General features: G+C 45.7%; 1 protein-coding gene across 1 annotated transcript; it reads left to right on the forward strand.

Moving 5' to 3' along the window:
* Positions 1–373: 373 nt before the first annotated feature.
* Positions 374–16,179, forward strand: LOC308551985 (arylsulfatase F-like; the record flags this gene model as incomplete). Its single annotated transcript, XM_081126926.1, has 9 exons — positions 374–466; positions 2,396–2,517; positions 4,591–4,713; positions 7,576–7,999; positions 10,050–10,186; positions 10,465–10,599; positions 12,459–12,621; positions 14,730–14,851; positions 15,818–16,179. The coding sequence occupies exons 1-9, from the start codon at positions 375–377 to the stop codon at positions 16,177–16,179; spliced, it is 1,680 nt and encodes a 559-aa protein (XP_080983052.1). The 5' UTR covers position 374.
* Between the last annotated feature and the right edge of the window lie 445 nt (positions 16,180–16,624).

Consider the following 16,624-nt stretch of genomic DNA (forward strand, 5'->3'; position numbering starts at 1 on the left):
CTCACCCAGGGAGAAAGGCTTGGGTCTCTGGGTGAATTCCTGTTTTTTGGGACTTCACCCCCTAGAATAGCAATGGGTTTGGGTGCATTGAGGAGCCAGGATAGCCGGACGTTGGGCACCATGGGTGCCATTCAACAGCGATGGCCAACGTTGACTTGGAAAGAGAAATCCGTAGGCCTGTCTGTTTTTTTGGGGAGATGTGCTTGGTGTCCCACAAACCCTGGTGCCCTCAGAGGAGATGACGGGGGTGTGGGATGTGGCCCCTGAAACCATCCAGAAGAGGGTGTTTCCAGCTAAGTCTGAGCTTGTTCCTCAGGAGGCGCTGGGTGGCCCTGTATTGGGTGTGGTTGCTCTTCCACGTGGGCTGGGCCCAAATGGCGGCTGATGACAAGCCGAATATTGTCCTGATAATGGCAGACGATCTTGGGATCGGAGACCTGGGCTGCTATGGCAACGACACTTTAAGGTATGTGGTCCTTCAGCCGGGACGGTGGATGCACCTGCTGACCGCTGCTTCACCCAAAACCCAATTTATTCTTTCTGAGAAAGAGGGAATATTAAACTCAGGGTTACATGCATTTGGATCCGGATTCTGCGCTCACGGCTGCGACCCCTCGGGCAACTTGCCTCACCTCCTGCACCTTGATTTTCTGGGCTGTTGAGCGAATAGCACATGCCTGTGAGTCCCCCGGGCAAAGTGCTCAGTCGTCACCCATCACGAGGGAGCCTTCTGAGACGGAGTGTTGATTTTTATATGTATTTTTAACGTTTTTATTGCCTTATCGAGGTGACACTGGTTAATAAAATTATGCAGGTTTCGGGGTACAATTCGTCAATCCATCATCTGTACATTGTGTTGGGTCTTTACCATCCCAAGTCTCCTTCCATCACCACGAGCCCCCCTTTCCTCTCTTAGGTCCCCACCGCCCACCCTCTGGTGATAACCACGCCGTGGTCTGCGCCTATGAGCTGCTGTTTTCTCTGCTGAACCCCTTCTCACTGCTCACCCAGCCCCCCAACGCCCCTGCCCTCGGACAGCCGCCCGTCTCTTCTCTGTGCCTCTGAGTCTGTTTCCGTTGAGTCTGTTTCTTAATTTCCTTCATGAGGCTCCCGCCGTCCGTGAAGTCGCTTCACCCTTGTCTTTACGGCCGGGCTGACCTCACTTGGTGGACGTCTCCTGGGCTGAGTCGATCGGGCCGCGCTTCCCAATTTGGGGAGCAGAGGCCTTGTTAGGGGATGGGTGTCAACAGTGGGCTTTCGGAGACAAGAAAATCGAACATCAGAGCCTCCTGCTGGGTCATAAGATCCGTCTGCCTGGGCCGGGCCTCCCAAAGCTGACAGCACCTCCAAATAAGACGTGCGGTTTGGACATGGCTGGTCCCGCACGATCCCTGCTGGTTTTATAGCCAATCCCAAGGCAGGTGTGTGACCTGAGTGCAGAGAAGGGACATTTATCCACCAAACGCTCATCCTCAGGTCTCTAAGTGGCTGGGCAGAGCCATGGTTTCTACGCCAAAGACACTTAAGCACAGATTGTTACCTTCAGATCTATGTGTGTGTCTGCCTGTCTCCCTCTGTCTCTCTGTCTCTGTGTCTCTGTCTGTCTCTCTCAATCTCTCCCCCTCCCTCCTTCCCTTTCCTCTTTATGTCTCTGTGTGTGTCTGTCGCTCTTGGCCTCTGTCTCTCTCTGTCTCCATGTCTCCATCTCTCATTCCATCCCCTCCCTCTCTCTGTCTCTCTCTCTCTGTCTCTCTGTCTCTGTCTCTCTGTCTCTCTCTCTGTCTCCATGTCTCCGTCTCTCATTCCCTCCCCTCCCTCTCTCTGTCTCTGTGTCTCTGTCTCTGTGTCTCTGTCTCTCTGTCTCTGTCTCTGTCTCTCTGTCTCTGTCTCTCTCTGTCTCTGTCTCTCTCTCTGTCTCTCTGTCTTTGTCTCTCTCTCTGTCTCTGTCTCTGTCTCTCTCTCTGTCTCTCTCTCTCTGTCTCTCTGTCTCTGTCTCTCTGTCTCTCTCTCTGTCTCCATGTCTCCGTCTCTCATTCCCTCCCCTCCCTCTCTCTGTCTCTCTGTCTCTGTCTCTCTCTGTCTCTGTCTCTCTCTCTGTCTCTCTGTCTTTGTCTCTCTCTCTGTCTCTGTCTCTGTCTCTCTCTCTGTCTCTCTCTCTCTGTCTCTCTGTCTCTGTCTCTCTGTCTCTCTCTCTGTCTCCATGTCTCCGTCTCTCATTCCCTCCCCTCCCTCTCTCTGTCTCTCTGTCTCTGTCTCTCTCTGTCTCTCTCTCTCTGTCTCTCTATCTCTATCTCTGTCTCTGTCTCTGTCTCTCTCTCTCTCTCTGTCTCTGTCCATCTCTGTTTCTTTCCTCCCATCCCCCTTTCTCCAGTTTTCCCTCCGTCTCTCCTTCCAGGACCCCCAACATCGACAGCTTGGCTAGAGACGGCGTTCAGCTGACCCAGCACATCTCCGCAGCCTCCATGTGCACCCCCAGCCGATCCGCGTTCCTCACGGGAAGGTACCCCATCCGGTCAGGTCTGTGAACTGGGACCCTGGGCCCCCCTCTGCTGCCTCATTAAGGTGGGAGCCACGGGCCCTCCTGTGACGCCCAGAGGTGCCCACACACCCCTGTTCTTGAGTGGACAGCTACTGATGCCGACGTCCAAATCCCTGTGCCCCTGAGTGACCCCGATCGCCTCAGGCGGCTGAGGGACGCCTTCACCTGGGCTCGGGGACAGTTTTTTGAGGATGCCCCGAGGCCCGGCATAGCCTTGACTCTCTGCCCCAGGACACAAATGAGACGTTGCCTTGCAAGGGGGTAACTTACAAAACCCGACGACCTTGAGGAGGTTCCATGAGAACGTCCCAGACCATCCACGCTGAGCCGACAGATAGGACGCAGGAGCTCGTCTGCTCCGTGAAGACCAACCACTGGGGTCGTTTCTCCCTTTCAACTGCTATGAGGACTTAGCTCTGCTTTGAATGCGTCTGTACAAGTTTTTGTTTCAACACCTTTTTTGTTGCTGCTGATTTTCACCCAAGGGTATAGTTTCCATTGATTTTTTTGTGTTTTTTTTTTTAGAGACAGAGTGGGAGGGAGAGACACAGAGAGAGAGAGAGAAACATCGATATGAAAGAGACACGTTGATTGGTTTCCTCCTCCCCTCGCCAGGATGGGGGTCCAAGGATCAACCTGCATCCCAGGTCCATGCCCTTGACCGGGAACCGAACCCGGGACTTTTCAGTTTCCAGGCAGACGCGGTACCAACTGAGCCAAATTGACTAGGGCTGAACAGACCTTTTAAATTATTTTTGGACACGTACCTAAGAGCGGAATTGCTGAGCCATAGTTATGATTTTAGCGGTGAGCTCTTCAGGGGGTCCCTTAATCTTTACTACGCCCTGAGGTTTACGACATCGACCTTTAGCTGGTGATCAGGTTAATCAGGTCCAGTGAACAGCAATTTTTTTTTTCCCCTTGGAGTAAATCTGCATGTGTTCAATTTTTTTTTCTTTTCCCCTTTGCTGCTCACTTTATGTTAAATGAGTATTTTAGGAAGAAATATGTTTTGTGTACAGTGCCCGGTCTTAAAAATCTAATTTCAAAGAGCTTTCTCTTGTGTCCCATTTGAAGTTCCTGGTGTAATTTGCTCTCCTGATTGTATCGGAGCAGCTGGCTCGCTGACAGTTCCTGCCCGAGTTTGCTCTCCTGATTTTATCTGGATGTTGTTGTTTTTCTTTTTTAACCTGCTTTGTCTTGTCATATTCAATTTTGTTCCCACTCCCTGAGACTGCTTCAGGTTAGGCCCTATTTTAGAAGGAAGGCAGAATGGATCCATTTCGAGAGTTCACCAGGGCTGGATTGCTCAAAAATGTTCAATATACCCAGGATCTTGGCATCACTCCCAATGGGACGGAGCCAAGTCCCCCCAGTTTCAGCTACTCACCAGGGACACCTGTTGGGTATCTCGGGGTGTTCATCTCTCCCTCGGTCCTTCAAACACTCGTTTGCTTTTTTCTATTCCTTTCCCATAATTACATGTCTTTGGAATCAGAATCACTGGTCCCCCACCTACTTGACATCAACTTTAGTCATAAGAGTTTCAAAACAGATATATCTACTCTGCCCAGATGCCCCGACTTCAGGTTCTGGGCAAGGATTGAGCACACACACGTGTCCTACAAACAGAACTACATTCTATTGTCAGAAAAAAATCAAGTTTAGTAGGAACAGAAGAGTTTGAAGTTCTCATAAGATTTCATGTTTCGACTTCTTTTCTGAGGCATAGATTTCCCCAGTTGGGGGCAGGAACCTGTTAGATGTTCAATCAGCAATTGCCTACTGAAGTTGGGCGGTGGGTTTGAGGACACCTGATAGTGTCATGTGTGGGTGCACACAAGGGTTTAAAGGGGTTTTGCATTATGGACCAGTGTGAGTTTTGTCTTTGGAGGACATAATTTCCTCCCCCACACGATGGCATCTCCTCCTGGTTCATCCTCTCTCCACCTCCCAAGCTCTGAACTCTCCAGGTCTCTCTCCCTCTTCACCTGATGAGCACCGACCCACTCACCATGTGTACCAGGGTTGTGTTTCCACTTTACATTTAGGGATGGTTTCGGCTGAAAATGACCGTGTCATCTACTCCCTCGGGGCCCGTTCTGGACTCCCTCTTAATGAAACGACATTTGCAGCCTTAGCCAAGAAGCAAGGATATAGCACGGCGATTATCGGTAAGAAGCCATTGTTCTCTGTGTCCTCCAGGACTCTCTGTCATTACTGTGCTTTGCTCACATGGGACCTGCTATTACCAAGCACCCTTCACACACACACACACACACACACACGTACATGCACACGCTCCATCCTAAATGACACTTATCCACCCTTTGCAGACAAAACTTGGTCATGACGAAGACCCCTTCCCACCTAATCCCCAGGTCTTTCCAGATGTCCATCCCACATGTTTCCATATCACCCTGCGCTGTTCACCTTGGCACAGGTGCTCTGTGCAAAGACGCTCTATGATAAAGATTTACAACGGCGCTCTCTTTCCGCATTATCCCGTGAGAGCTCTGAAATCCTGCATCTCACCCACCAGGCATAATTCTGGACATGTAATGTGTCCTCCCAAGAGCTCACAACTTAAGTCAGTGTCATGAGTTTTTTATGGAGGGTCAAGTTTTGATTGTGTAAAAATGTCTGCACCCCATAGCAGTCGTCCAAAATAAGATAAGGACTGTGTGCATTGCTGAGAAATTTCCATGTGGCCCTGCCCAGTCCACCACTGTGTTGTTTTAGAACAGAGAAAGCCTACTCCTGGAGCATTACCTGTCACCTCCCTACCCTCTCAGGCACTCAGCGATGTCAGCTCATGCATTCTAGATGTGGTCCTAATGGCACACAGGTAACTACTAAGGTATTATGGATTCACATCATTATAGTCGTAGTCCAAATGCCTGTAGGGCTCACCTGGATCATTGGGTTACCATTCAAGGGGTGGCAACTTTTGCCAAATCAACCTCTTACTTCATTGAAGTCTAGTGGGAGACTCTTGAATTTCCATCCATCCATTCATTCATTCATCTCTGTTCCTCCATGCTCAATACAGCCTCTGTCATTTATGTATGTCTATTATCTATGTATCTGTCATCTATCATCTATCTAATCTATCATCTACCTATCCACCATCCATCCATCCATTGATCCATCCATCCATCCATCTATCATCCATCCTTCCATTCATCCTTCCATTCATCCATCACCCATCCATCATCCATCCATCCATCCATCATCCATCCATCCATCCATCCATCCATCATCCATCCATCCATCATCCATCCATCTATCCATCCATCATCCATCCATCCATCATCCATTCATCCATCCATCCATCCATCCATCATCTATCCATCCATCCATCATTCACTCAACATCCACCCAACATCCATCCATCCATCCATCATTCATCCATCCATTTATCCTCTACATATCTATCAATCCTCCTTCATCTTCTCTCTATCATTTATCTACCTTTGTGACTATAACTTACATCTAGCTAGCTAGCTCTCCATCCATTCACCTAGTCATCCATCCACTACTGGATGGCTGTCTATCTATCTATCTATCTATCTATCTATCTATCTATCTATCTATCATCTATCTATATCTATCATCTATCTATCTATCATCTATCTATCTATCTATCATCTATCTATCTATCTATCTATCTATCTATCTATCTATCTATCTATCATCTATCTATCTATCATCTATCTATCTATCTATCTATCTATCTATCTATCATCTATCTATCTATCATCTATCTATCTATATCTATCTATCTATCATCATCTATCATCTATGTATATCTATCTATCATCTATCTATTCATCTATCTGTATCTATCATTTATCATCTATGTATCCATCTACCCTCTATATATCTATCCATCATGTATCATCTATCTTCTCTCTATCATTTATCTATCTTTCTGCCTATAACTTACATCTATCTATGTATCTAGCTCTCCATCCACTCACTTAGTCATCCATCCACCACTGTTTTTCTTTCTCTCTCTCTCTCTCTAACAGCCCACCTACCCACACAATTCACGTATCCATTCATTTATCCACCATTTATCTCTACCTATCATCTATCATCTATCATCTATCTATCTATCTATCTATCTATCTATCTATCTATCTATCTATCTATCTATCATCTATCTATCTATCTATCTATCTATCTATCTATCTATCTATCTATCATCATCTATCTATCATCTTTCTATCTATCATCTATCTATCTATCATCTCTCTATATCTATCATCTATCTATATCTATCTATCATCTATCATCTATCATCTATCTATCATCTATCTATCATCTGTCATCAATCATCTATCCATTCACTCAACATCTCTATTACTATTCATTGTGTGTCATCCATGTTCTCTCTCTTATTTATCTATCTTTGTGGCTATAATTAACATCCATCTATTTATCTACCTACCTATTTGTTTATCTCCATGCCTATCTACTTACCCATCCCTCTGCCCATCCACCCACAAATTCATCCACCCATCCCTCCACCACTCATCTATGTATTATTTTTTGTATCTATTTATCTATCCATCTATCATCTATCACCATCTCTCTAACTGTCTATATATCCATTCATTCTTCCACCCACTCATCCATCTATCTTCTATCATATCTCTGTCAGTATCTAAGATCTATCTAACTACTTACCTGCCAACCAACCTACGTATCCGTCATCTATACTCTGCCTTGGCTCTATCATACACCTATATTTGAGTTTATGACTTGTCCTGCTAGAAACACACAATTGTCTTTTCCTCCCATTATTTTTTTATCCCACTTGTTCACACACAACCAGATCTTAGGACAGAGAGCTGCCAGCTAAAGAAGAGCAAAAACTGAGTCTATGCCAAGCCTCAATTTTTAAAGAAATGAAATGTATTTGCTACTCCATTTTTGTGCATTAACTTATTGTTTCAAGTGAAAAATCACCACATGGTCTTTGTGATATGTGAGCTTATTATGTGTGATCTGTGTGTGTTTAATTTCAGGGAAATGGCATCAGGGCTTAAACTGCCGCTTCCGAAGTGACCACTGCCACCATCCGTATAAGTATGGTTTTGATTACTTCTATGGCATGCCACATAGTCTGTTTGACACCTGCTGGCCAGATCCTTCTCGTGACACAGAATTAGCCATCGGGAGGAGAGTCTGGATCTGTGTACAGCTGCTCGCCTTGGCTGTGCTCACGCTCACTCTAGGGAAACTGACTCACCTGACCTGCATGCCCTGGTCCGTCATCTTCTTCATGATTCTTTTTCTGCTCCTCCTGAGCTACTTTTGGTTATCCAGTTATTCGTCTTCACTGTACTGGGATTGCCTCCTCATGCGTAAGGAAGAAATTACTGAGCAGCCCATGAAAGCAGAAAGAGCAGGGTCCATCATGGTGAAGGAGGCCATTTCGTTTTTAGAAAGGTAAAGTGATTTTTTTTTAAATATATATTTTTATTGATTTCAGAGAGAGGAAGGTAGAGGGAGAGAGAGAGAGAAACATCAATGATGAGAGTCATTGATCGGCTGCCTCCTGCACGCCCCCTACTGGGGGTGGAGCCCACAATCCCGGCATGTTCTGGGACCAGGAATCGAACCACGATCTCCTGGTTCATGGTTCGATGCTCAACCACTGAGCCACCCACACTGGGTTGACTTATTTATCTGAATGCATATCTTCAGTATATTCATTCAGAATGAGAAATATGTCCGATGGGACTAGACGATAGAAAAAATTGGCCATCACCTTGTTTCTGAGGGAAGGAAACCTACTGAGAAAAGAAAATCAGAGGGCTTACTGTTGATCACCTCTGGCAACCATCAGTCTGTTCTCTGCAGCTATGAGCCTGTTTCTGTTTGGTGGCTGGTTTATTTTGTGATTTAACTTCCACATATAAGTGAAATCACGTAGTATTTGTTCTACTCTGTCTGACTTCTAGTACCCTCTAAGTCCATCCATGTGGGCTGTCGTAAAGGGTAATATCTCATTTCTTTTTAGGGCCAAGTAATACTCCATTGTATATATGTACCACCTCTTCTTTACTCAAGCACATTGTCTGATCTGATCATTAGCATTGTGTTTACCCCATGGCCCAAGCGGAGACGACGCACATGTAGAGTGTGGGAGAAACAGGCTCATGTTTGCCTTGTAGATGCAGCTCTGTGGCTGGTTTCATGTAGGTCAAACTCCTTTATCTCCCGGTGCCCTTCCCAAGGGGCCGAGTTCTAGAAAGACTGACCGAAAGAACATTAGCTAACCCTTCAGATATCTCCTACAGGAACATGTAACCTCAATCGTGATCCACCTGTATACCAGTTTCCTAGGGCTGCCCTAAAAATGTGCCACAAACGGGGTGACTGAGAACAGCGGAAATGTATTCTCTCTCTCATTCCGGAGCCCAGAAGTCCCCAAACAGGGTGTCTGTGTGGGTGTGACCCTCACCTGAGACGTCTGAGCCAGGGGAACGTGTACTGAGCACAGCAGGATTTTAGACTTAGCTCTGTGGTGATTTTTGAGTGCACTGGGGCCAGGTTCCCTCTGAAGGCTTCAGGGGAGGGTCCTTGGTGCTCCTTGGCCTGTGGCCACATCACTCCAGTTTCTCCCTCTGTCTTCACAAGTCCCTCTTTCCTCTCAGGGTGACTGTGTAGCTCCTAACTGTGCTCTTCCTATAAGGACCCCAATGGATTCTGAGCCCCCTGGACCCCAATACACTCTTTTCTTAAGTAATTCTATCTCCAAAGACCCTATAGTGAAATAAGATCACATTCTGAGTGTCTTTGTGGACAATTTTGGAAGGACACCATTCAACCCAGTAAACCGTGGCACACTTTTTTTTAAAATTTTCATTTTTCACCCATTCTTAATTCTTTAATATCCCATGAGACAGAGCAGAAATTTCCCCAAGACTGGGTGGAGTTGTGCGTGGCTGCCCTGGTTAGCTGAGTGCCACTGATTGCTGCAGACAGATTGTCAGGCCTGGGAGGGGGTCCCCCTCATTCCCTGCACCCTCACATGGGAATCGAAGGTGTGTGCACAGATTGCCAAGGCGTTTCTGTTCACGCTGGCTCTTGGGTTGTGAAAGCGCTGACATTTCTTGGTAACCACCCCAGTGACACCATCTCTTGTGCGCCTTGGGCTGTGACTCTAGTCGGAGACGTTGTGCGCCCTGGGAAAGTGCTCCAAGCAGAGCTGGTTTGGATCATAACCCTGTGTGACCTCTGAGAGCAGGATGACCGACCCGCGTCCTGGCATCTGAGGGGCAGCATCACCCTAAAATTAAGGCAGAGTCCAGATGCTGGGGGATCCTGGAATCCACTCTGCCCAGGGGACCCTCTCCAAGGGGCTGTCTTTGCACGCGTCTCCTCTCCTGGGTGTGCACAGGACGGAAAGGAGCCTGTCTGTCTGTCTAAGAGCAAAGTAGCCCCGTTCGCAGAAGTTGACAACTCAAAACCGATGGGATCCATGTCTCCTCAGGCACCGAGAAGGACCGTTCCTCCTTTTTTACTCCTTCCTGCATGTCCATTTTCCTCTCCCCACGGCCAAGGATTTCATAGGCACCAGCCAGCACAGCTTATACGGAGACAACGTGCAGGAAATGGACTTCTTCGTGGGTAAGTGGCAAGAAGGAACCTGCGCACATCAGCACTGGCCTAGCAACAAATCCGTGTCCACGCTTAATTTACCAGAATCACCCTTCCACATGGGGTGCTGAGGGGGGTTCAGGAAACAGGCTCACTCACACCTGCTCCTGGAGTGTAGGATTTGGGGAACCTCAAGTGAGCGAGATTTTTGCAACGGCTCCCAGAGGAATGTGCACCTATTGGGACTAACAGGGATGCCCGGAGCTCGTAACGTCATCAGTGTCACGGGTCCCTCTTTCTTCTTTCAGGCAAGCTCCTTGCTGCCATTGACAACTTGGGGCTGAGGAATCGCACGCTTGTCCACTTCACCTCAGACCACGGAGGACACGTGGAGCAGCGGGTGGGCCACGTCCAGGCTGGTGGATGGAATGGGATATTCAAAGGTGAGGAGCCAAGGTCATGCCTGGGGTGTCCTTGGGTCTAGGGTCTCTTAGCCTCATTGTCATAAAAATCCGGGGCATGAAGCAGGAGGCCGATGATGCGTGAAACACCCAACGAGATGATTCTATTGGTAAAAAATAAAGTGTAGGACTGAAATCCAAGGATATTGACCTTAACTGGCTAACACCTCCAGGGAACACTAGACATCGGCCTTCCTGGTAATCCTGTGGGATTAAAGAGTGTTAAAGTCAGCAGGTGATTTAAGCAAGTCGTTCAATAAGTTGAATATCTAATCATTGCTTCATCTACAAAGGGAGAGGGTGCAGAATGGGTAGAAACGTGGTCTACAGGTTGGGCACAAAGAACAACAACCCAACTCTCCTTGGACATTCAGAAAGCTTGGGCGCCCTTCTCCAGATACATGGCCAAGCTCGTCTGAGGTCTTACAGTGAAATTCACAGACACTGCTTCCGAGTTGTGCCCGAACCTGTGGCCCATGAAGACACAGCCGTCAGCAACCTCTCTGATCTGGTCTAGTGACAGGTGTCCTGAGGTTATAAGAGGATTACCTGTGACGGGTTCAGTACATTTGAACCTATGAACCTGAAGAGATGCTAAAGCTGTGTGGATGCGAATGTGTCATTACTCATGCAAATGTGGATGTTATAGTCTTGCATCCAGGAGGACAGGATTCCTGTGTAAATGAGATAAAGACTTGGCATCACTCTGGCAAAAGGGAGTGAGCCTTTCCAGCTGAGGCCTTGCCCAACCCAACGGGGTGCTGTGGAAGCAAACCGATCATCAGAAAGATTGTATAGTTTTGCTTATGAGAGCTTTAAAGTATCTCCATGTCTGAGCACGTTATGACTTCAGTTGCGTTGAGCAATTTAATGTGTCTACATAAGACATGTCCTAACCTGTACAGTGTATTTATAACAGTTCATTTGAACCCAACTGAAGACGTATGTCAGGGAGCAGAATACCAAAGCCAGCTTCTTTTCTGCATTTGAAATTAAGGATGAGCCTAAGGCCGGTTAGAGAAAGCAAGGTGGGGATCAGATCACAGGATACTTAACAAGATTACATGCTGTCTTGAGGGGTCATATCCCCTTTAAGGGGTATTAATTCTGACATTTCACACGTGTGTTAACCTTGACGTTCAAGCACAATGGGCAGAGTTCGCTTAAGCCCTTTCACTAAAGAAGTTATAGGCCCGGGAGTGACCACCCCCCCTGACCCACCCAGTTGGAATCTATGATCAGATAACCCTGTGAGGACACTTTCCATAGACTCTCCTTTCTTATAATCCACCAGTGAAAGAATAAAAATCCATGAACACTGCAGGATGGCCGTTCCTCTTAGTTGGCTCAAGGAAATTGTGGTATGTGCTGGTCATCCTGGTGTCCATTTATCACCTCCTGCTTCCTTTTAGATAAATTCCCTGGTTTGCACAAGAAATTAGCATCGACCTTTACTATTCCACTCCATTAATTTTCAGCAGGCTGGATTCAGCATGGAACAAAACAGGCCCAAATTTTCACCTTTGTGGCATTTGTATTCTTGTGGAAAGTGCCACACCAGGAAAAACACACACACATAAATTATTTCATATGCTACAGGGGATTAGATGTTACAGACAAATAGACCAGAGAAAGAGAAATGAAGATAAATAAAGTGTTCATGGAGAAAGTACCATTGAGCAGAAACCTACGAGCAGCCCAAGAAAACTCTGTTCCGTGGACGTGTACTGCTGATCCCATCAGGTGCCTGCACATGGGCCTTGAGCAGAGACGGACTGACTGATGTTAATTTACATTTTTGACCACACTTATCACTGTGACCGTATTGCTTTACCCTGTAGGAGGAAAAGGCATGGCCGGCTGGGAAGGTGGGATCCGCGTGCCTGGACTTTTCCGATGGACCGGGAGATTGCCAGCTGGAAATGTCATCAATGAACCTACAAGCTCGATGGACATCCTTCCGACTGTCACAGCTCTGATGGGAGGAATTGTCCCCCAGGACAGGTGACGTCCTATAATCTGTTCACAGAGCTTGTTTTTATCTTTGTCTCGGGAAGATTCAGGTCACAGGAGGTAAACACTATTCTCACGGGGACACTTTCTCTCCGGTACCCAGGTGATGTTCACCTTGGTCTATGGCTTTGCCTCTTGAGCGTGACTCATACACGAGGCCTCAATGGTGCCGGCCTGTGGCCCATCTGGGACACTTTGTATTTTTATTTGGGAGGAAGATGGAGACAGGAAGGTTTGGTGACGAAAATATGGCCAAACTCATTCATCTGCGTAGGAGATAAAATCATTCCCTGATATCTGGTGTTCAAGGTCCAGAAGGTTGGGATGAAATCAGACGTTCGATGGATATTTTGAACTTTATCGAGATTATTTTAAATTTCATTAGGCTGCATTGTTCCATTATAAGTGTGCACTGGAATCCCATTGTGTGTTGATTTGTGTTTCCCGAGTGACTAACGATCCTATGGACCCCGGTGCATACTCATTTCCTGTCTATATCTCCTTTTTGTGAAGAATCTGTTCAAATCTCTGGTCTGTTTTTAAATTGGGTATTTTCTTGTTGTTTTTGATTTGTAAGAGCTCTTTACATATTCTGGATACAGCTTCTTCGTGAGATATGAGTTCTGCTAACGTTTTCTTCCAGTTCGTGGCTTGTCTTTTCATTGTCTCCCATTGTAATTTGAAAAGCAGAAGATTTTAATGTTGATAATGGACAATGTACTACTTTTCTTTGATAGACAGTGATTTTTAATCTATACCATAAAAGCATTTTTCTAGTCCAAGGTCACAAAGAGTCCCTCCTACATTTTTTTTTCTGTAGAGGTCTTATAGTTTCAGGTTTTACATTGAGCTTTATGGTTGACATTGAGTTAAATATTTCAGTCTTGTGAGGTATAGGTTGAGATTTATTCTTCTTGCATTAGATATATAATGTCTCTAGTGCCATTTATTGAGAGACTCTTCTTCCTCTGCTGAATTACTTTGTGCATTTGTTGAAAATCAATGGACTACATATGGCTTGATCTGGACTCTCTCCTGTTCCATTGATCCATATATTTATCTATTTTTATGTCAATACCACACTGTCTTGATGACTCTAGCATTATAGTAAATTTTGGAATCACGTAGTATGAGTGAGAAAGCTATTTTCTTTTTTCAAAAATAATTTAGACTATTCTAAGTTTCTTGTCCCCCTCCCCCAAATTATTAGAATAAGCTTCTCAATTTATGCAAAAGATTCTTCTGGGTTTTCTTTTATTCAGATCGTATTAAACGTATACGTCAACTTGTAAAGAATGGACAGCTTAACAATTTTGAGCCTTCAAATCTTAGAACTTGGTTAATCTGTCCATTTATTTATATTTTCAGGTGTTCTGTGCTTTTCAGCGTAGAAACATTTAACCTGAAAGAAAAAAAAAAAAAGTATCCTTAGATGTTTTCCATTTTTTGATGCTGTAATAAATGGCACTTAAAAAAGTAATATTCCACTGTTCATTGCTAAAATATACAGATAAATTGATTTTTTTTTTTAGTGGTTGGTCTTAAATTGATGACCTTGATAAATTTACCTGTTATTTCCAGTAGCTTTTGGAAGGATTCTCAAGAAAGGCAATGATTCCATCTGAGAACAAAGACAGTTTCATTTCTTTTATGATCACTTTTTAGGATTATCTGGGACTTAGTATTCTATTTTCTCCTATGAGGTAGGTTTTATGATTCTTTCTTTTTCTTATAAGGTATATGATATGTTTTCTGACGTAAGATTAAAATAATACCATTTTTTAGAGGTTCTTTAAAATCCCTTTGTCAGGGTAGTAATACAATTGCAAGTGAAAATCTGAGCTGGTGAGACCTTCTGTGGCCACGGCCACAGCGCTCATGAGATGGCCTATGGATTGACCCATCCCTCCCTTGTGCTATTTCACTGGAAAAGCTGTTTTCGGTTCCTGTTTTTCTCTCCTTGAGAGCCTGCACGATGTTCCTACACCCTCAGCACATTGTCCTCTGGGCCCCAGGGATGCCACGAAATGCACCGAGCATCCTTCTAACAGCCCGATGACCGGATTCCCTTGCCTGACCTTCTTTGTGTGTGTCCACAGGGTGATTGACGGCCGAAACCTCATGCCGTTGCTTCAGGGTGAGGTCCAGCAATCAGAGCATGAGTTTCTGTTTCACTACTGCAGTAGGTTCCTCCACGCCGCACGTTGGCACCCGAAGGACAGTAAGTACACCTGACCCTGCACCCTCCAGGTGCCAAGAGCAGGGTCCCTTTAGTCAATTCTCGATGCTTTCTTCCAATTTATCCCCAAGCCCAGTCCTTTTAGTCTCGGGTTACCACTGAAAATACCTTCTCCAGAACGTTTCTAAGAATTTCTCTCCTTTAGAAAGACGGAGAGATAACTTTAAGAAATATCCATTTTGAGAAACACTTTGTTAGTTTATTTTGTTCATTAGATTCCACGTATGAGTGAGATCAAGTGATACTTGTCTTTCTCTGACGGGCTTATTTCACTTAGCACAATACTCTCCCGGTCCCTCCATGTTCTCTCAAAGGATAAGAGATCCACCTTTTTCACAGCTGCATAGTATTCCATGGTGTAGACGTACCACCGCTTTTTTTTCCACTCATCTACTGGTGGTCACTTGGGCTGCTTCCCAGTGTTGACTAAGTGGAGACAGGCTCATAGATACAGAAAACAAATCGACAGCTGTCAGAGGGAAGGGGGTGTGGGCTGGGTAGGAATGGTGAGGGGACTCAGCAAAGAAAAAATTAGAAAGAAAGACTCACGGGCACCAAGAGTAGCATGGCGATTGCTTGGGGGACGTGTGGTAGGGGAGGTAGGAGAGGGTAAAGGGGAGATTAATGGCGATGGAAGGAGACTTGACTTGGGGGGTGAACACACAATATAATATACAGATGATGCATTATAGAATTGTACCCCTGAAACCTATATAATTTTATTAACCAATGTCACCCCTATACATTTAATTGAAAAGAAAAGAAATATCAATTTTGAAACATGTAATGTTACACTAAGGGGTGGTGATGTTCTGATGTTCTGATGATTGATTGATATTTAAGTTAATAAGTGAGCCAAGAGAAAAATCAGGAAACGCTCGAGAAGACAGAAGAAGACACCACTGGGCACATGGGCTGGATGTCCCTCACGTCTCGTTTCCTCTCTAGGTGAGGCCGTGTGGAAGGTTCATTACGTGACACCCATCTTCCAGCCTCCAGGAGCTCAGGCGTGCTATGAGGAAATTTATTGTAAATGCACAGGGGACATGGTCACCTATCATGACCCTCCCCTGCTGTTCGACCTGTCCCGGGACCCCTCCGAGTCGACCCCGCTGACCAACGACACGGAGCCCCTCTATGACTTAGTCATCAACACGGTGGCCGACGCCCTCAGGGAACACAGGAAAACCATCACCCCCGTTGAGCCTCTGCTTCGGGAAGAACTGAACCATCAGTTTGTGTCGTTGATGTCCTGTTGTGGGGTGTTCCCCTTCTGTATGTGTGACAAAGAGAGTGAGGAATCCAAATGAGAAGCAGCTACTGATTGAGAGCAGGTGGCCAAAGACCACCGATGCTGGGACTTTCATGTATGCAAGGAATGGATTTGAACACCAATAAACTTCTCTACCATTCCAGGTTACTTAATGTCTATTGGTTGTAATGCCCTTCACGGTGTCTGAGAAGGCGAGAGTTCCTTCTTTTTTACGGCCCAGGAGTAATCCATTGTGTCAATAGGGCAACATGGAAATACACATAGCCATTGGTGTCTGAGGCTCTCCAACTGTTGATAGAACAATGTCCACATCAAGGAGACCCCTGAGAGCAGCAAGAAGTGGAAATAAAAATCCCAGAAGGGACGCCTTTATTGATCTTCCCCATAGGATATACCAAAACTTGGTTGGAGATTATTTCTGCCTTACCTCACCTTCATGATTTAGATAGAAAGTCTTGTATGAGTTTGCTAAGACTGAGTTA

The sequence above is a fragment of the Miniopterus schreibersii genome (genome assembly GCF_964146895.1).
Source record: "Miniopterus schreibersii genome assembly, chromosome: Y".
In the NCBI taxonomy this organism is placed as follows: domain Eukaryota; kingdom Metazoa; phylum Chordata; class Mammalia; order Chiroptera; family Miniopteridae; genus Miniopterus; species Miniopterus schreibersii.